This window comes from Halictus rubicundus, chromosome 13 (assembly GCF_050948215.1).
Source record: "Halictus rubicundus isolate RS-2024b chromosome 13, iyHalRubi1_principal, whole genome shotgun sequence".
NCBI classification, from domain to species: Eukaryota; Metazoa; Arthropoda; class Insecta; order Hymenoptera; family Halictidae; genus Halictus; species Halictus rubicundus.
Window position 1 is genome coordinate 6,512,351 of NC_135161.1, and position 21,345 is coordinate 6,533,695.

At 46.2% G+C, this 21,345-nt stretch overlaps 1 protein-coding gene across 32 annotated transcripts in view; it reads right to left on the minus strand.

Moving 5' to 3' along the window:
• Shot (dystonin-like protein short stop) overlaps positions 1–21,345 on the minus strand; it is a 150,332-nt gene that overhangs the window by 60,381 nt on the left and 68,606 nt on the right. For 23 of the 32 annotated variants that reach the window (XM_076799344.1, XM_076799329.1, XM_076799327.1 and 20 more), the window contains 8 exons: positions 9,126–9,405; positions 6,783–7,233; positions 6,443–6,700; positions 5,362–5,935; positions 4,817–4,840; positions 4,011–4,481; positions 2,637–3,842; positions 1,018–1,101 (listed from right to left, as the gene is read on the minus strand). In XM_076799344.1, coding sequence (XP_076655459.1) covers positions 1,018–1,101; positions 2,637–3,842; positions 4,011–4,481; positions 4,817–4,840; positions 5,362–5,935; positions 6,443–6,700; positions 6,783–7,233; positions 9,126–9,405 — 3,348 coding nt within the window. Of the gene's footprint in view, positions 1–1,017; positions 1,102–2,636; positions 3,843–4,010; positions 4,482–4,816; positions 4,841–5,361; positions 5,936–6,442; positions 6,701–6,782; positions 7,234–9,125; positions 9,406–10,633; positions 10,861–16,670; positions 17,436–21,345 lie in introns of those variants that run through there. The other 9 variants (XM_076799348.1, XM_076799334.1, XM_076799362.1 and 6 more) reach the window with 2 other exon arrangements.

Consider the following 21,345-nt stretch of genomic DNA (forward strand, 5'->3'; position numbering starts at 1 on the left):
GCGTCACTTGTGCGTGACGATGGTAGCGAACGTGTTAAAAGCGAAGTATGCGAAGGAACGGTTAGAAGTGTGTCGGAAAAGAGCGAGTTGGTGTACGGTGGGGCTGTGTGTCGAAGCCAGGGAGAAGCGGATTCTGGAGACGGACCGATCGTCGATCCTAGGTGATCCAAGGTGTGGATCCTCCTCGTTGAGAGCCCCGTGGTTGGCAGAGTTTATCATTGGTTGCACAGTCGCGTTGGCCACCAAGGGACAAAGGAAGCCAAGGACACCCAAGGACCTTCCAAAGGTGGGACAATTTAGGATCAGGAGCTCCCTCCTCGTGTTAGCGCCAACTTCCAAGCTCCCAACGAGAGATTAGCGTGTGTTCTCGCTGCGGTGGTTCGGCAACTAGGTTATCAAGCGGTCCAAGCGTTGACAGTGCCGCCGGAAAGCTGAGAGGAACGAGCGTTGTTGGTCCCTGGAAAGAACAATGAGGACTCGCCGACGGAGTCGAGGCACACGTGGAGAAGATCGTACGATGCGTTGAGTCCTGAAAACCACAGCCCGTGGAGGAAAGACCCGAAGGTAGACGAGACTCCTGGTTTGCCAGTAGAACGTCCAACGTGGGCGATAGAGAGCGGCGACAGTGACAATTGTAGATAGCAGCGTTTTTCGAATCGCAGCGGGCTCCACGGAGGGCGCCGTTGGCCATCACCGACGCCGATCAGCATCCTCGCAGGATCTAGCAGTCTCGGGGCGGGCTTCACGGAACAATGGGACGCGACAGATAAGGGGGGTAACGCGATTCGGGGAACCGCGATAAAAATTACGGAAGACCGCGCGCGAACGGTTCTCCGCGGTGTTCTCAAACTACAAAGTCTAGTCGACGTGGAAACGAACACACGCAACATCCCATTCACGCAAGCGTTCATACACAGTAAGCTAAGAGGCTACCTAAGGCTACCTAGATAGGCCAGCTAAGCCTGCCTAAGAGGCTCGCGAGCACCCAGTTCGCGAACGAGTCGCGTCTCATCTCACCTTTCCCTCGCGGATCAAACGGCCGCCCGTCATGTTCACCGCCTCGATCGCTGGCGCACGCTCCACCACCTTGCTCAACAGATTCTGTGGACCAAACGTGCGAAAATGTAGACGACGAAACCCTCTACGGGTATTGGTCAGGGTGCCCCTTACCTGGTAAGAGTCAGAAGTTTGTTTCCAAAACTTTTTAGTCTCACCCCCACAAATTACGAAATACGAGGGTGGTCTGAAAAGTTCCCGACCTGAACACGAAGATGGCAGTATTCGTCGACAAAAGTACTGGAGCGTGTTTGTGCACGCTTCGACAGGTGCTCACCGAAATTTCAGCCATTTCGGACGCTCAGTTATTGTTTAACAGTCGTTTGAGTAAGTTGCTGCGAGTGTTTTTGTGAAAATGGAGAAACTCGAGTATCGAGCTGTGATTAAATATTTACTTTTGAACGGCAATACACCTACGCAAATCAAAGAAGAGTTAGACGCTGTATACGGGAACTCTGCACCATCATTTAGCAACGTGAAATTTTGGGCAGCTGAATTTAAACGTGGCCGTACCAGCTTGGGTGACGATGAACGTTCGGGTCGCCCAAAAACTGCAACCAGTGACGATAACATCGCTAAAATTCACCAAATGGTGCTAGACAACCGTCGAATTAAAGTTAGAGAGATAGAAGAGGCCATGAATATATCCGAAGAACGTGTTTGTCACATATTGAATGAAGATTTATGCTGCGTTTGCTCACGTAGGATCAGAAACGTGTGCGAATGAACATTTCGATCGCTCCTTTGGCGCAATTTAGGCGCAGTAAATCAGAGTTTTGGCGCCAGCTAATTACTCTTGATGAAACTTGGATACACCATTACACTCCCGAATAAAAAATGCAGTCAAAACAGTGCACTGCTTATGGGGAATCAGCGCCAAAAAAGGCAAAGACTGTTCCTTCGGCCGGGAAAGTGATGGCGATTGTTTTCTGGGACAGTCTTCAATCTTCAAAAAGGGAAAACCATTACAGGAGCATACTACGCGTCATTACTTGACAGGCTGAAGGCAGAAATTGCGGAAAAACGGCCACATTTGCAGAAAAAAAAATCTTGTTCCACCAAGACAATGCGCCGTCTCACACCTCAACGATTGTCATGGCAAAAATCCACGAATTACGGTTTGAACTGCTTGATCATCCATCTTACTCATCAGATCTAGCTCCAAGCGACTTCTTTTTGTTCCCCCAAGTTAAAAGTTGCACTCGTAGGACAGAGATTTTCATCAAATGAGGAAGCCATCACTTTTGTAAACAGCTATCTTGCAGAGAAAGACGGCAAGTACTATTTGGACGGGCTGGAGAGATGCGAGCATCGCTGGGAGAAGTGTACAGACTTACAAGGAGACTATGTAGAGAAAGAAAAATAATTTTGAGGAAAAAATGCCTTATATCTTTGTTAGGTCGGAAACTTTTCAGACCACCCTCGTACTGCACGCGTTCCAGTTGTCAAATTGCTTCTAAATTTGGCACACGTTCATTTTCGCTCCACGTGCCACAATTTAGGGGAGGGGCGAGACCAGAAAAGATCGGAAGTGGGAAAATAAGGGCCACCCTAAGTACGGGCAGACGATCAAGAATTACCTTCGCGTTCTCCACCTCTAGTTTACCGTACGACTCGTCAACGAAGTCGACCTCGTTGCGATACGCGTGCTCCAGCTGCTGGGCCAAGCTGTAAGCAGCATCGGCGCTGCGTACTCTGTCGACCAGCTGTCCGCAGACGTTGGTCCATCTGGCATTCAGTCGGTTCACCTCGGCGTCCAATCTGTCCATATCGGTGTGAGGACCACGATGACTCGGCCTGGACTTCTCGACGAGGCGTCTGGTGTTGTGCGCGTCCTCGTTCAACTGGTCCATCGCGGTCTGCTGGTGCGAGATGGCGGTCTGCAGTACCCGCAGGTCCTCCAGCACGTTCTGCAGGCCCTTGATGTCGGAGGGCAGCTCGTCGAACGAGGCCAGCTTCACCTCGAACTCCGAAATCACGTTGGTGTTCTCCTCGAGGCTGGACAGCAAGATCTCGATGCACTTGAGACGCTCGACGTACAGGTTGCTCACGTTCCAGATGTGATTCCACTTGGTGGTGACCGCGTCCAGTTTGTTTCTCATCGCGGGAGTCTTCAGCGTGATGCCACGGAAAGTTTGTTGGACCCTGTCGAGGTCCGGTGCCAGGCGACGAAGGCTCTGCTCGTAGTCCTTGTGCTGCAGGACCAGGTGTTCCAGGCTGTCCAGATCTCTGGGCAACGCGGCCGCTATGCGGGTGTTCAGGATCCTCTCCGCTTCGTCGAGCGCCTGCTGCAGGGTCGACACCTGCTCGTTGAAAATTCTACCCGCGTTCTTCGACTCCTCTTCGGCTCTGGCGCGCTTCTCCAGCTCGTCGAACAACTTGTTCACGTCGGCCATTTCACGCTTGAGCCGCCTCAATTGCGGGTCCGCCGGGTCACCTTCGGATAGAAGCTTCTCCGCGTCCTCGTTCAACGCTTTCCTGATGGCCGTGCGCTGATCCTGACCCATGGCCAAGAACTGCGGCAGATCCCAGCCCTTGACCACCTTGATGGTCGCGAATATCATGTTCTGTCTGAGCCGTAGCTGCTTGCGCTGCCATAGCGCGACGCTCCGGTCGTACTGGCGTCGTAATCTCTCAGCAGCGTCTAGGGCGTCTTTGTCCGGAGGTTGAAGGGCGAAACAGACGCCTGGAACTGGCGACTCGACGCCCTCCTGGTTCTTCACTCGCCACTTGATGCGGCCGGAGTTGTCGTACAAGGTGCATTGCTCTCCCTTCTCGATCGACATCTGAAACAAGCATTCTCTCGTTGGACAACCGTCAGGAAAAACGCTTCGGAATTAAAACAAGTGCTCAAAGGAGTAAACCGTCCTTCACAATAGACCATTTACTACACGCTATTAGAGCCGGCCACGCCTCACTGGCCACAGGTGTGACAAAGCGTCCGTTCAACTCACGTTCACTTGTTTGTAACTGCAGACGCAGGTGACCTGCATGGGTCTGGTCACGGGCTGGCGACGCTGCTTCATGGGCACGACGTCCTTCGCTTGCTCGACCAGCTTCTGCACCTGGTCGCCGTATGCGTTCAACTCCTCCCGCAGCTCTTGCATGCCCTTCAGCAGACGCTCGCCCTCGTCCAAGAAGAAGTCGGACTGCGAGTAGATGGTGTTCAGCGTCTCGTCCCGTTTCGATATCCACTGTTCCGCTTGCTGGACCTCGCGGAAGAACTGCTGGCTCTGGGCCGCGTGCTTCAGGTGCACCTCCAGGCACAGTGTCAGCTGCAACAGCCAGGCCCATTGGCTCTGCATCGCGGACATGTACGCCTCTATCGTCTTCGCAGCTGGATGATGCTGGAGAACCAAAGCCTCGCCGCGATCTTGCACCGCGGAGAACTGGATCTCCCGTTTCTCCAGGTCGCTCATCAGTGACTGAAAGAGTTTCTTGATCAGCGGTCGAACGGGTCACTTCTAATTAGCTATCGTTCGCAGCACAGGTTGCCTACGAGAAACCTAGTAACCCTTCGGCACTCGAACTACTTTCTCCCAAGCAGAATTCCTCTGCCTTCGAATAAATGAAAGCAATTCGTTCTGCGTGAAAACATTCAATAGCGACTTCAATTCTAGTGAACCAAACCAAGTTACCCTTTTTAAAGAAGTTATTAAGGTAAAAGAAGAGTTTTAAACTTCTGCAAAGGCTATTAATAGGCTTCCGGTAGGTATAGTCTTAATTATAAGTAGCTAAAGTGTTACGGTCTCTTCGTTACCTCTAAGCCAGATCCATATGTACGCTTGGAAAAGAATAAAAGTGTTAACGAGTCTCTCTTCGCTCAGCAAAATATTCACGAAAGGGTGAATATCGTATGTTAGGTGTACAAATAAATTCGTAGTCCTCTCTTCATGAATTCATTGAATACTTACAAATGTATTTCCTAAGATAATCTTCACTGATTCCTATTGACACTAGAACGTTCGAGCAATAAATGCTACTGACGTATATTGCTTTGTAACAGTGACAAGACTGTGCCCATTCGGACTTCATACAACTTCTATTGTAATATGTGCTCCAATGAAGAGGTTCATTAAAAAATGTCCGATGAAAACATTTTTACAGTTTCAGTAATTGTAAAAGAAAAAATTAGAAAGCAGTCATTTTGACTGCTCCGGTCGTTCTAGTGTTAATTTACTCCACTTTACACAAGTGATTCATAGATTTCGAGTAGGGTGGATAAAAGATTCGAATGTAGCGTGAAGGAATATTAATTGTGAGGGCCACAAATTGATTTGTACAGCTAATAAATTGGACAGGTACCTCGTAGTACTGTTCGATAGTCTGCACGTTCAGGTTCTTGTCGCTCCAGTCTCGAGTGACCTCAATCTCCTCTTTGGCGCTCAGCCAGACCAGCTCGCCGGTTGCCGATTGGATGAAATCGTGCAAGGTGTCCAGATCGGAGAGCCTCTTGTTCGAGGAGGACAGCAACTCGGAGTAAAGTTTCTGTAGAACGGTGAGGTGCTGGCTGTACAGGGTCAGCTCCTCTCCGTGGAAATGGTTCTTGGATTGCACGCATCTGTCGACCTTCGGATGGAACTGTTCGATGTTCTTGTGTTCCCTCTGATGGACCTCCAGCTCGTTCTGCACGCTGGGCAAGTCGGAACCGTAGTCCGCGTCTTGGAGCTGTTTGATCTTGGCTCTGCACCAGTCGATGCAGTCGTGCAGGGCTCGGAAATGGGGGTTGGTGTCCACTAGGCGGGTCTCGTGGACGGTCGTACGGTGCTTTGTCACCACACGCTCCTCTACCGGGAACGACACGGCTGCCAGGGGCTGCACCAAGCGTTTGTGCAGCAGGGATCGCAGGGCGACCCATCGTTGGTGCAGCTTCTGCACTCTGAAACGGAATATTGATTGATCAGTAAAGAGAAGAGTTCTAGAGGCAGTAGCCAGATTTTTGTTTCGTTGCTAGCCTTTTCTTTGTTAAAACATTTTATGAAATGCCAAACGTATCCTCTTAACCCGTTGCGCTACAATTTATGTTGTGATTGCAATGATTAGAACACTTCTTTGTTGCCTACAATCTACTAGGAAAAATAGGAACTTCAACTTAAAGGGAAATAATAATATACATGTTTAGACATTTCTGTTCGCAGTCTCCATCAAGAGTCTGACTCGATAACTGACTCGGGTTAATCAAATATTGAATATTCATAGAATCTCCGAACACTGTACTGTATATTATGACTTTGGACAGCAAAATGATTGCTATGACCATCTTTGAGTGAACTAGCCATCGAGCAAGGTCTTGTACGCTCCTCGGAGCGAACGACAGAGTTTTCATCCCGGGGAAGGCACGAGGTTGAAGAGGATCTGTTGTCTGAGGATGTTGAAGGTATGGTACCTTTTATGGAGCTCGGCCGCCTGGCTGTATCTGCCCTCGGTGAGGGTGTGCACGTCTGTGAAGATGTTCTGTATCTGTATCTCGGTGTTTCGTATGTCTTGCTCGAGAAGGTCTCCGGCGTGTTTCGCCTCTAGAGGATGTAGACGGTCCAGGCGTCTGGCCTCGTCCTCCACGCGTCTCTCCAGCTCCTCCAGCCGGTTGTCGGTCGTCTTCATCTCTCTGTGGACCTTCTCGGCCAGTCGTTGTAGTCGTTCGAGTCTGCGCAAAGAAACACAACCCCGTTACAACACCGCGAAAACCATCCGAAGAAGAGATACGCCGGGGGGCTCCTTCTCCTCACCGTTTAATTTCGTCGATGATCGCCTGCTCCCTCTCCTGATGCAGCATCATCAATCGGTTCCAGTTCTTCTCGATCACGTCGATGTGCAGCTCGGGCTCCATGTCGACCTCGCCGACCGCTTCGAAGTACTTCTGCAGGTCGCGGAAAATGTGCGAGAGCCTCTGCTTGTCTCTGTAGCGAGGCGGTACCTCCTCGTTCTTGAACTTGGCGCTGTCCGCCGCCAGTTTCTTCATCTCGATCAGGGTCGGCGGGAACGCGCGCTCCTGCATCAGGCTCATCTTCTCGCGGATCCATTGGTGCAGGGAGCTGGTCAGCTCGCGGTACTCCGCGGATCGACGTTGGGCGTCCGCGTCGTACAGAGGATGGATCGCCGGCGGCTCCGGGAACACGTCGTAGAGCGAAGAGATGTACGTTATCAAGGACTTCTCGTCCGGCTCAGGAGTATCCACGTCTGTGCAGGATCAAACAGAACGGTTACAATTAGTTAGTTAGTTAGTTAGTTAGTTAGTTAGTTTAGTGCTTATCCGCTCGCTCTCCGGTGAAAGCAAACTCTCTCGACCGGTATCACGAACGTTCGAAAATCGGGGCCACGCGATATAGCTCTCTGAAAATGCATCTGGAGAATATCACGAGGCTAAGAACCACCAGCGACCTTTGCGAACGACCTGAGAACGCTAACTCGACCGGTTACTAGTACGTTTGCTGCCTCATTCGGTTGGACAGACTGTGGGCATCGAGTGGAAAGTGGGGGCAAAAGATGGGGACTTCCGGTCATCCTAATCTTGAAGTAGAGGGGTCAGTTGAGAACTAAACGGAATTTGGGACATCTGTGCTCTGAGATATAAGTCGCTCTCGACTTCCTCGTCCCGTTGGACACTGGGCATCGAGAGAAAAGTGGGGCCTCCTCATAAAAAAATTGAGACCTCCGGTCATCCTAATCTTGGAGCACAAGGGTCAGTTGAGAACTAAAGGGAATTTAGGACGTCTGTGCTCTGGGATATAAGTCGCTCTCGACTTCCTCGTCCCGTTGGACAGATTGTGGGCATCGAATCCTAATTGGGGGCAAACGATTGAGACCTCCGGTCATCCTAATCTTGAAGTACAGGGGTCAGTTGAGAACTAAACGGAATTTGGGACATCTGTGCTCTGAGATATAAGTCGCTCTCGACTTCCTCGTCCCGTTGGACACTGGGCATCGAGAGAAAAGTGGGACCTCCTCATTAAAAAATTGAGACCTCCGGTCATCCTAATCTTGGAGCACAAGGGTCAGCTGAGAACTAAAAGGAATTTAGGACGTCTGTGCTCTGGAATATAAGTCGCTCTCGACCCTCTCGTCTCATTGGACAGACTGTGGTCATCGAATCACAATTGGGGGCAAAAGATTGAAACTTCCGGTCATCCTAATCTTGAAGCACAAGGGTCAGTTGAGAACTAAAAGGAATTTAGGACGTCTGTGCTCTGGGATATAAGTCGCTCTCGACATCCTCGTCCCGTTGAACAGACTGTGGTCATCGAATCCTAATTGGGGGCAAAAGATTGAGACCTCCGGTCATCCTAATCTTGGAGCACAAGGGTCAGCTGAGAACTAAAAGGAATTTAGGACGTCTGTGCTCTGGAATATAAGTCGCTCTCGACCCCCTCGTCTCATTGGACAGACTGTGGTCATCGAATCACAATTGGGGGCAAAAGATTGAAACTTCCGGTCATCCTAATCTTGAAGCACAAGGGTCAGTTGAGAACTAAAAGGAATTTAGGACGTCTGTGCTCTGGGATATAAGTCGCTCTCGACATCCTCGTCCCGTTGAACAGACTGTGGGCATCGAATCACAATTGGGGGCAAAAGATTGAAACTTCCGGTCATCCTAATCTTCAAGCACAAGGGTCAGCTGAGAACTAAAAGGAATTTAGGACACGTCTGTGCTCTGGAATATAAGTCGCTCTCGACCCCCTCGTCCCATTGGACAGACTGTGGTCATCGAATCCTAATTGGGGGAAAAAGATTGAGACCTCCGGTCATCCTAATCTTCAAGCACAAGGATCAGCTGAGAACTAAAAGGAATTTGGGACACCCGAGCTCTGTGATACAAGTGGGTCTCGACCCGCCGAGAATCGGATCGGAAGAGCGGACCTCCTTCGGTCCCGTTTTCATCGCTGTTCTCCAAAAAGAAAATCATGCTCGGTGTTATCACGTAGCAAAGAGAGCAACCACAACCGTCACGGTGTCCGAGCGACGAGCGGAAGCGACGAGAAAGAGACGTCGACACGAGAGAAACTTGAACGCGAACGGAGGGGGAAGGAGAAAAAAAGAAACGAGCAACGTCTTATCGATCGACGTAGCGTTACCTTCGGGATCGAGAAGCCTCGTAACGCCATACTCGCGCTCCGCGACGTGGAAGACCCGGTCGAGCCGCTCTCTTGGCTGACTGGTGCGAGCGCCTCTCCAATCGACCAGGTCTGGCCTGTTTCGGTGTATCAGCGCGCTGAATGCCAGACCGTCCCTCCAGGATCCTGTGAAGTCGGTCACGCGCACGCCAGGATAACGCGCCGTTGATCTTCGGGCCCATCTTAGCAGGGCCTCGCGGGCAGTGACGTTCGGTTCTTGGCCCACTACTATGTCCGATATCTGTGCAAACAACAAACAAATTAAAATCAGCTGACGGTTATCAGACGATCGTCGTACTCGAAATCTCCTGGCTGCGATAGTTCTCGACGCTTTCTCCACTTGGCTCACCTTTCACCCTGTCGAGATCAGAATACTATACCCCTTCCACCTACCAATTGCCCAGGATAATATCAAATTAGGTACTGCTGTTTAACTATCCTGAATTTCTCTGTTTTCTAAACTTCCAGACCTAATTTTAGTGTTGCACTTAGGGCGCTTTTGCACTTGGTTCACCTTTAACCCTGTTGAGGTCGAAATACGATCCCTCTTCCACCCCCCAATTGCTCAGGATAACATCAAATTAGATACTGGTATCTGAGTATCCTGAATTGCTCTGTTTTCTAAACTTCTAGACCTAGACACTTAGGACGCTTTTTCCACTTGGCTCACCTTTCACCCTGTTGAGAACAGAATACTATCCCCCTTTCACCCTCCAATCGTTCAGGATAATATTAAATTAGATACTGTTATTTAACTATTCTGAATTTCTCTGTTTTCTAAACTTCCAGACCTAATTTTAGTGTTGCACTTAGGGCGCTTTTGCACTTGGTTCACCTTTAACCCTGTTGAGGTCAAAATACGATCCCTCTTCCACCCCCAATTGCTCAGGATAATATCAAATTAGATACTGGTATCTGAGTATCCTGAATTGCTCTGTTTTCTAAACTTCTAGACGTAGTGTTGCACTTAGGACGCTTTTTCCACTTGGCTCACCTTTCACCCTATCGAGATCAGAATACTATCCCCCTTCCACCCTCCAATCACTCAGGATAATATTAAATTAGATACTGTTATTTAACTATTCCGAAATTCTCTGTTTTCTAAACTTCTAGACGTAGTGTTGCACTTAGGTCACTTTTTCCACTTGGCTCACCTTTCACCTTGTTGAGATTAGAATACGATCCCTCTTTCGCCCCCCAATCGCCCAGAATAATATCAAATTAGGTACCGTTATCTAAATATCCTGAATTTCTCCATCCCCTAAACTTCTATTCCTAGTGTCGCACTTAGGACGCTTTTTCCACTTGGCTGATCCTCCGAGGACCTTCTTGAGATCCCACCAGAATACTTCAACCCCCCTCTCCACCCCCCAAAATCGCTCAGAACGAAATACAATAAATATTTCTGTGCTGTGGCTGTTCTGTCGCGAGCGAGCATGATCGAGGCATTTTCTCGCGACGTCGCTTACCCTGACGGTTTTCGGTTTCGGCGAAGCCTGACGGCTCAAAGAGACGGTAGACGAAGAGGCAGCGGTCTCCTGCAGGTAACCGGAAGTGGCTCGTTTCGTCAGATCCTCGGCCACGCATCTCTCCTCGCCGCGAGTCAGCGTGGTCGTTTTGCGAACGATCCGTGTCACGATACGTTTCGTGCCGTTCTCACCGCGTCTCGAGGTCTTCGTCGACTCGATCGACGATCCTAAATCGTCAGACGGTTACACACCCTTCAGATAGATCGTTCGGATCTTCCGAGAGATCCTCTCGTTTACCCGACCTGTTTCCGACACCGAGGAGACGTTGACGTAACCCTACACACACACGCGCGCACGCACCCCCCCCCCCCCCGTACACAATAAATATTCAATCGGGTCTCTTTTCTTTTTTTCTTTTACCTGTTACCGAACATAATCGAGCGACAAGACTGATAGTAATACAAGCGTCCAGAGTTGTGCTAATTCACAATTACATTGTAATTCAATTGCACAATTGTATTACATTGTATTTCAATTATATAGTAATTCAACTACGTCGTAACTGAATTACATAATTCAAACCTTTCAATTAATTCAGTTACTAATTATTTCGATCTGTGATTCAAATACAATGTAATTAAAATACCTCTCTCCAAATTATAGCCCAGAACTTTGAAGAAGTGCAATATATTTTTATGTGTTTTCATTCACATACTTGTTTGCTTGTCTATGCGGCGTATTTACTATTCCTCGACTATAATACGTAACGTTATTTTATGTAAATTAATTACAAAGTATTTTATAATTGTACACCAATTGAAATTACATTGTAATTTAATTGGATGAAGATCTGAATTATAAATTACAATATAACTGAATTACAATGTAATTCAATCACTTTGTAATTATAATTCCTTGTGTAATACAATTGTCATTCTGCACAACTCTGCAAGCGTCGAATAACTCTTAATGCAATATGATCAAGAATACTGATACGAAACGAGGAACCCAACATAGCTCTAACTTCGTATAACCCCGATAGCATAAGCTAGTTTTTAGTTTCTTTTTTTGCGGCTTCTGTCAATACTGTAAATATTAGGGGTACCCATAAGTAATCAATTATTTGCAAAGAATTTGTTTTGCCTTTAGTTCTGTACCGATCGTTGAAAAGGAAACACGTATTCTTTTACAGTTTTCGGTAAAGCAGCCTGTGTTCAAAATATTCTAAACAGTATCATTTTCTTTTACAACCCTGTAATAAAATGGCGGCGTCCGTACCTTCCGAGGATCATATTCGTCGTTGCATACTTTTTCATTTTCATGCGGGATTTAATGCGACGGTAACAACAAAGAAAATTTGCGATGTTTATGGAGATGTATTGAAGGTCAACAAGTGTCAACGTTGGTTCGGAAGGTTTGCTGCTGGTGATTATGATCTCTCTGACAAGCCTCGAAGTGGACGACTAATTTGATAATGACACCCTGAAATCTCTAGTGAAAGCTGATTCAAAATTAAGCATACAAGAATTATCGAGAAGCCTTGGGTCCAAATGATCAACTATACAAAGGCACCTACACGAAATGGGAAAGGCATATGGGCAAGGAATATTGGTACCGCATCAATTATCTCAGACTAACGAGGATATTCGTCGGTCAATTTGCACTACATTGCTATCCAGATTTCGTAGAGATCCATTTCTCAGCAGAATCGTTACCGGAGATGAAAAATGGATTCTTTATGATAACATAAAGCGTTCCAAGCAATGGCTTTCTACAAATCAAACCTCAGTATCAACCCCTAAACCTCGCTTATCACTTAGAAAGGTGTTGCTGTGCATTTGGTGGGACCGTCGTGGCATAATTCACTTTGAGTTGTTGAAACCTGGAGAAACAGTTACTGCTGAGTTGTATTGTCAGCAATTACAACGGCTGTATTCAGAACTATTGAAAAAGAGGGCAGCTTTAGTCCACAGAAAAGGTGTAATACTGCAAATTGACATTGCCCGGTCCCATACAGCGAAACTCATTCAGGAAAAAATCAAAGAATCGCAATGGGAAGTTTTACCGCATCCCCTGTACTCTCCCTCTGACTATCATCTTTCCAGATCTCTGAAGCATTGTTTAAGAGATAAAACATTCACTTCTGTAGAAGCTGTAAGGAGGCACCTTGAGTCATACTTTGCTTCACGACCCTGGATTTCCATAAGAGGGGGATTGAAAATTTGCAGGAAAGATGGCAAACTGTCCTTGACAATGATGGAGATTATATAATAAATTAAGAAATAAAAACCGGAATTTACTACAAAGTTTGTTTCAGATTTCAAAATAATTGATTGCTTATGTGTCCCCCTAATATTAAGCAAATGAAAACTATTTAAGAAAAAAAAAAAAACATCGACGTAGCCCCCTTGCGAGATCGACGATCGATCGGTAATCGCGTCACGATCTAGGCTCGGCTCCAATGCGGTGCCATCCGTGACGATCGTGACGCGAATCCCTTCGACCATCGACGCTTCTCGGTTCGCTGGCAGCGTACAGTCAACGTTTCGAGGATCGAAATGCTGAACTGCAATAGCCCGGGGCCGATAGCAACGATTACGGAAATCGCGGCTCGCGACACAAGAATCGTTTCGATTGTCATCGGTGCGTATTAATCTGATTATGTTTCCACCGAGCGCTGATAAGATAAGCGAAACGATTCGGGAATTCGTGAGCCGTGCATGCCATTGCGAAACGGTGTTGCCTGTACTTTCGTTCGCTTTGCAATATTTATGTAAGTTGACTGGCGGACTTTCTCAGCTGGCAGCAACGATCTTTTTGCGAAGAATGTTCGCGAAAGAAGAGGGCGATCCTGCATGGTGGGATAAACTATGTTTGCGATCGTTTCTGTTTTTGTTCCGAGACAGTCGAAAGTCGCGTGTTTACGGGCAAGTAGAAGCGGCCTGCAGCGGTCAGACACGCTTCCCGCCCGATTGCCAGTGGAATCAACCCCGGGAAAAATTAGTTTAACACTGAACCTACCACGCATTAACAGTACAGTGATTTCTCGATACATGTCGCCAAGGCCTGGATGATAAACGTCGCGGTGTTATCCCCACTACTCGAGAGGCCTCGGACGCCGAGAAGTGTAAACATAACACGCCTCGGGTATGTCTCCTGTGTTGTTGACATAAATCGAGAATTCACTGTATCTGGTAAGTATCACCTGATAAAAATAGCAATACCCTAAATTTATTGAGATTGTCCGTAATTTTTTATAATAAATGCTTAGGGAAGGAAATTTATTCTACTATTTTCCATAAGTGAATTTTTATAGTTTCAATAATTGTGAAATATAAAACCGGTCACTTTGACCGTGCCAGGAGACACGGGCCGTGTTATGTTTACACTCCTCGGTGTCCGAGGCGGGGTATACTCCGCGGTGGTGGGGATAATTCTGCGACAATTATGATCCAGGCCTTGGCGACATATATAGAGAAATCACTGTAAATCGCGACAGTTTTTCTCCGAAATGGACACGCATAACACGGATAACACTGTTCATCCCTCGCTCCAACAGTTTATTCCACGTTCTACTAATTTTTCCTCGGAGAATCGGTTTCCTATTGCAACACGATTTCGCAAGGCACGCGGCGGCACTTTCCAGCGATTTTCCCACCGGAATCGTCGAAGCTTCTCGCGCGGGCCACGGGACGTTCGAAGGAAACTTACAGGTCGATGGCTTTGAATGACCTTCAAAAGTTTAACGACAAAAATTCATATCGATTTCAATTGATCGATGGTATTTTTAAATAGAGTACGCGTTGACCCTTCGAGGACGCGTAGGTACACCGTACCGCACCGTTCTGAGAAATATTGAGAAATTACTGGACTGCGGATTTTGTGAGAAAAATGAGCAGGTGCAATTTTAAAATGCCGATGTACCAGAGTTGTGCTAATTCAATTATATTGTAATTCAATTACACAATTGAATTACACTGCATTTCAGTTATACAGTAATTCAACTACGTCGTAACTGAATCACATAATTCAGAGCTTTCAATTAATTCAATTACTAATTATTTTAATTTATTATTAATTTAATGGAATGAAGATCTGAATTATAAATTACAATATGACTGAATCACAATGTAATTGAATTACTTTGTAATTATAATTCCTGGTGTAATTCAGTTGCAATTCTGCACAACTCTACGATGTATTGTTCTCAGTTTATTAACACTAGGTTTAGGGAGCACTAAAACTCGCTATTTTGCATTACTTTATAAAAATAACAAGAACGTGCTACCCACATTTTTAGTAATATTTTTAAAACAATATATACACCAAGAAATAAATTTGCTAAATAATTTCTCACATATACATCCTTGAAATCTTATTAATTTTAAATTAACCCCATGTACTGTAACATCGAGTCAGGCTCGTGATGAAGATTTTCAACAGGTTCTACTAGATATGTATGTTATTAATTTCCTGTATACCGAAATAAAATTCTATTTTGTTGGCGATATACCACATAGTCATTGGAGAATACACAAATATAAAATAAATAAATTGGAATAAATTGTAAAAATTTGAAAATTATAAACGACAAAGTAGTTCCAATCATTGTAACCGTAAAATAACTTACAGTGCAAAGGGTTAAAAATATTAGAACACGTCATTTTGACAGGTCCCCTGAACCTAGTGTTAAAGTAATTGAAGAAAATTTCTACTCGGCCCCTGTTTCTCGTAGTTGTCGTAAATAATTTTTATCCTGCACAAAGATCCGCAGTTTATCGATTACAAATTATTACACTCTCGCACTTTACTTCCCAGAATTTGAACATACAGTCAGCAGCAAAAATATTCGTCCATCCTTCAAAAACGAATAACTTTTATAATGTTGGTTGAAACGGCTCGAGTTTTTGTTTAGACGTGAGAAGGACTAATATACTAGGTAATTTATAAAAAGAATTAATTAACCTTTTGCCTTTTAGTAAGACGTCACTAAAAATTGCTATATCATTATTCAAAATATTTTTGACATTACCCTCCCCCTCCCCTCCCCCTCATATTTTTGAGGGTAAGTTTGTTTGTATTCAATAAATTACTAAACATTTCAGTATTGTACGTGTAAATTCTACCCTTTTCGTATATATAACATGAAAAATAAAAATATATAGAAGAGAAATATTCTAGGTAGGAAGAAACGTTTCGTTTTGACATTAAAATAGATTCGGGTGCAAAGGGCTAAAAATTAATATACTAGGTAATTTATAAAGAGAATTAATTAACCTTTATCACTTGAATGGCGACGGTAAGACGTCACTAAAACTTGCTATATCATTATTCAAAATATTTTTGACATTACTAAATTTGTTTGTATTCAATAAATTACTAAACATTTCAGTACTGTACGTTTAAATTCCACCCTTTTCGTACGTATAACATGAAAAATAAAAATATATAAATATTCTAGGTCGAAAGAAACGTTTCATTTTTGCGTGAAAATAACTCCAACTGCAAAGGATTAAAAATTAATATACTAGATAATTTACAAAAAGAATTGATTAACCTTTATCACTCGAATGGCGACGGTAAAACGTCACTAAAACTTGCTATAATATTTCTCAAAATATTTTTGACACTACTAAGTTTGTTTGTATTCAATAAATTACTAAACATTTCAGTACTGTACGTTTAAATTCCACCCTTTTCGTACGTATAACACGAAAAATAAAAATACATACATATTCTAGGCCGAACGAAACGTTTCATTTTTGCGTTAAATCGGCTTCGAGTGCAGGGGGTTAAAAGTCAGCATGGTTCAAAATTGCCAAGAGAAAAGAAAACCGTAACGATTCTAAACTTTCCGTGGTCCTCGAAGGGTTAATTATCATGTGTTACGAGAAATCCTTTCGCGGTCCGGTCGACGTTTCTCGACGCCGAACGTTCTCGTCACGTTTCGCCGGTTACTATGATTCCGCCGGAACGTATCGCGTCGAGCCTCGGTGTCGGTGGTGTTCCCGGGGGTGTCGGAGGGTGTTGTTGTTACCTAGAACCTCGGTGGATAGTCTGCGTTTGGTATAGACGGCGGTTAGGTCGTCGTTGACGGGCGTTGTGGTCGGTGTGACGACATTTTCGCGGGGGTCGTCTTCCCTGGTGGCCTGGACGAACAGGCGTCCACCTTTGCTGAACCGATAGATCGACATGTCTGGATCCGAGAGATCTCGTTGGTCCGGTCTTCGCTAAACGATCTCTCGCCGCTCTCATCGAAGAGTGCGCGAGTTTGTCGGCCGGTGGACACGCGTCGTCGAAGCGCAGAAGCGCAGAAGCGCAGAAGTGCAGGCAAGCAGAAGCAGGCCTTATCCGGCGCCAGGCCGCGTTCGCCGCGTGAAAGCCGATTATCGAGAATCGACCGGAGGAGAGCTCTCGGTCGTCCCCGTTCGACTCGCGGCCCGGAGAGGACTGCGCGAGCGGATTCGAACACGCCGAAGACGAAAGAATTCCTCCTCGATTTGACGCACCGTCGGGTTTTTAGCACTCTCGGTACGAAACTGCGAGAACGCGGCGCGTGCACGGAACCGCCGTGTTTACCGAAGCAATGTCGGGCCTGGACGACACGGCAAGTAGCCGCCGCCGCGGGTAAACACGCGCGGTGGGGGGATCGACGACGATCGACAAACGATCGACAACGATCAGCCGTTGGAGGCACGCGCGCGCGGGTTCAGGGGCCGTTTCTTCTCTCTCTCTCGTATATGTCGCTCCGGATATCACACACACGCGCGCACAACCCGTTCTCTTCGTCGCTCTTCTTTTCAATGGTGTTTGGCACCGATCCTCGCGCGTCCGCTCGTACGATTTCGTTGCTGAAGAGACTCTCGTACAGCGGGAGCCACGTGTCTCCGATCGAAGCGGCCGGCACTCGACGAAGAAGACCAGCAAGAGCCGCCGAAGAGAGATTAACGCCTCGCGAACGATACACGACAGTCGCGGTTCGAAACGACCGACGCGAACCGACAGCAAGCCCCGCGTTGTATCCGGCTGCCGTCGCGAGAGTAGGCCAACGAAATGCGCACAGGTGAGAGACGCCTCCGACTGCGACCCCCCTCTCGTGTTTCCCCACTCTTCTGCTCTGTCTCTGTTGCTTTTTATCTCTCCCTCTCTCTCTCTCCCTCTCTCCTACCTTTGTCTCTGTCTCCTCTCTTTCCCTCACTTTTTACAGAGCTCCCCCCCTGCAGGTTCGTCGCTGTCATACCGTGTTGCCTGCTCCATCCTGCCCACCCCTGCACTCTCGACGTCACCTCTGTCTTCCTTCGCTTCCGCGACGTCCGACTCCTTCTCCTCTCTCACTCCCTCTCTCTCTTTGTCTCTTTCTGTCTCTCTATTTCTCTCTTCTCCGCGCTCTTCCTCGAAGCGTCGTCCTATTCCTCCCGGGATCCTCTTCGTCCTCGTGGACGTCCTCGCGAACGCTACTCTCGTCGCCCGCGAACCCACGACGATTTTACGCGTTTATCGAGCGTCCCACGAGCGTGGAACTATAGCGCGACGCCTCGGGAATATTAATGCGAATTTTTATTGCGACCGACGCCGATCGATTTCCGGCTTCGTCGGAATACTCCGATGACGACGGAGACCGTTACCAGATCGTAGGAATCGGTGCTTCGGATCGTTCTTTGGGAAAGTTAGAAATTGGTACGGGTGAAAGAACTGGATTTTAGAATCGCTTTTTCGATTTTTGGCTCCGGTAAAACGGGTTCTGTAGTGGAGATTTTCTGGAAGCTTCTGGGATTTGTACAGTTTTTGAGATTACAAGGCTGTAAAGTGACTATTTTATATTGCTTTGTAAAAATCACTAGAATGTGGGCTGTCCAAACTTTTAACCATTTCTTTTTTAAATGATGTATACCCGAAGAAATAAATTTGTTGAATAATTCCTCGTGGATGTGTCTGTAGAATCTTAACGATTATAATAATTGTTCCCGTAAACCTTAATTACGTTTATTCCGCGAACTGAATTGAAATTAACACTGGGTTTATGGAGCACTAACAGTGACTATTTTTACATTACTTTGTAGAAATCACTAGAATGCGCTGTCCAAATTTTTAGCCATTTCTTTTTTAAATAATATCTACCCGAAGAAATAAATTTGTTGCATAATTCCTCATGGATGTGTCTTTAGAGTCTTAATAATTGCAAATTAAAAATATTAGACCCTGTCAAAGAAATAAATTTGTTGAATAATTCCCTATGGATGTGTCTTTGGAATCTTAATAATTGTAAATTAAAAATGTTAGACATTATTCAAAATATTGTTTACATTATTAAATTTGTTTCTATTCAATAAAGTACTAAACGCTTCAATAACATGAAAAATATATACTTAAGAGGGAAATATTCTAGGTCGGAAGAAATGTTTCCTTCTGGAGTTAAAATAGCTTCGATTAAAAATCGACTTAGCGATTAATAATTGTAAATTAAAAATATTATAACCCGTCATTTTATCATGTCCCGTAAACCTACCGTTAATAAACGCGATTTTTATAACCAGAGTAGCGGAGATTGTAAAAAAAAAAACAAATTTTCCTTCTAATCGCGATCGTCTTATCATTTCCGACGATTTGTCATGCTCACTGCGGATCTTTATGCAAAATAGAAATCTGCTAATTTACACGAGAGAGAAAAAGCGACTCCGCGCCGGGAGACTAGCGTAAATGAGATAATCGTTCTCGGAACGCATCGCCGGGAATAGCAACGGCGATATGCAATGTTCGAAAAAAGAATGGAATTCCAGGACTAGTTCCAGTCTCGTTACCGTTCGGAGGGTCGGCGGGATCTAGAGGCGGTTGAAAATCCAGCGATCCGCGATCCAGCTAGATCGCTCGCGCATGCGCCCGTTATCGGGCCTGGTGATCGCAGAGAAGCTCCGGGAGAGTTGTCCGCGTTTCCCGGACGGTGTTGATCCTCGTCGTTGTTCCTCCTTTTTCCTATTGCAGATCCGATTCTCGGCGAGATTCGCCGTATATATCGCGGCAAGGAGTATCGTGCGTGTCGTCGGGCCCGCGAGTTCCCACTCGCCTAATTCGAGAGCGTTCGCGTGGATAATTAATACGCGTCGGGCTCGCGCGCTCGAGGCCGCGGAACAAGCACGGGGGCAGACGGACACGAACGGCCAGGCCGAGACAAACAGGCTGGGACGATTGTTTGCGCCGCAGAAACCCGCCGGAGAACGAAAACAATGCCTAAATAAGCGAGCCGACGCGGCGAGCTCGAGCCGAGCGAAAATAGGACGCGTCGCGACGCCTCGATACGCCTGACAAGGGAAGGACCTCCAACTCTCTGCCTCCGCCGACTACCATTCCGACGTTGCTATTGCACAATCACAGTTACGCCGGTCCCTTACGCACGGAAAATCATCGGATCTAGGTACTCGCTGGTTTCCGAGATGCGATCCATGTTATTAGGACCTTGAATAAGTTCTCGCTGTTTCTTCAAAAATGGCAGTAGCAGTACCCCGTTCGTGGAATTTCGAATGGTAACACACATGCAAGGTAGTAGTGTATCTAACCTTATATTTCAGTGTATGGTAGTTCACTTTAGTGTAAACAAAGCAATTTTTTCTTAGTTCTGAAAATGTCTACTTTTGTGCCAAATAAAGTGTATTTGCGGGGAATTTTGTTGCACTACTTTATTCAAAAGAAATCTGCAGCTGAAGCACATAGAATTCTTGTTGAGACTTATGGTGACAATGCTTTGTCGGATACGACGTGCAGAGACTGGTTTGGACGCTTCAAAAATAATGATTTTGAACTTGAGGATAAAGAACGTTCTGGCGCACCGAAAAAATTTGAAGACGAAAAGTTGGAGGAATTACTCGGTCAAGACCGATGTCAGACGCTAGCAGAACTTGGAAAAACATTACAAGTAGATGAGTCAACTGTTTCAGAACGTTTAAAAGTTTTAGGAATGATCCAGAAGCAAGAACATTGGGTACCGTATGAATTGAAGCCGAGAGACGTCGAACGGCGTTTTCTCACGTGTGAACTACTGCTTCAACGGCAGAAAAAAAATGTATTTTGCACCGCATCGTGACTGGCGATGAAAAGTGGATACACTACGATAATCCAAAGCGTAGAAAATCGTGGGGTAAGCCCGGCCATGCATCAACATAGTCTGCAAAACCAAATATCCATGGTTCGAAGCTTCTTCTCTGTATTTGGTGGGATCAGCAGGGTGTAATTTATTATGAGCTGCTCAAACCGAATGAGACTATCACGGGGGAGCGCTATCGACTTCAATCGATGCGTTTAAGTCGAGCCTTAAAAGAAAAACGGCCGCTATACGAGCAGAGACACGACAAAGTGATTTTGCTACTTGACAACGCTCGGCCTCGTGTTGCAAAACCAGTGAAAACCTACCTGGAAACGCTTCAATGGGAAGTTCTACCCCACCCGCCGTATTCACCTGACATAGCCCCTTCTGATTTTCACCTATTCCGTTCGATGGCACATGGCCTAGCTGACCAGCGCTTTCATTCTCATGAAGAAGCTAAAAAATGGATCGATTCTTGGATAGCCTCAAAAGACATGTTTTTCCGACGCGGAATTCATATACTGCCAGAAAGATGGGAGAAAGCCGTCGCTAGTGATGGGCAATACTTTGAATGAAATGTTTTTGTTCCTTATAATTTAAATAAAGCTTTTATTTTGTAAAAGAAACAGCGAGTACT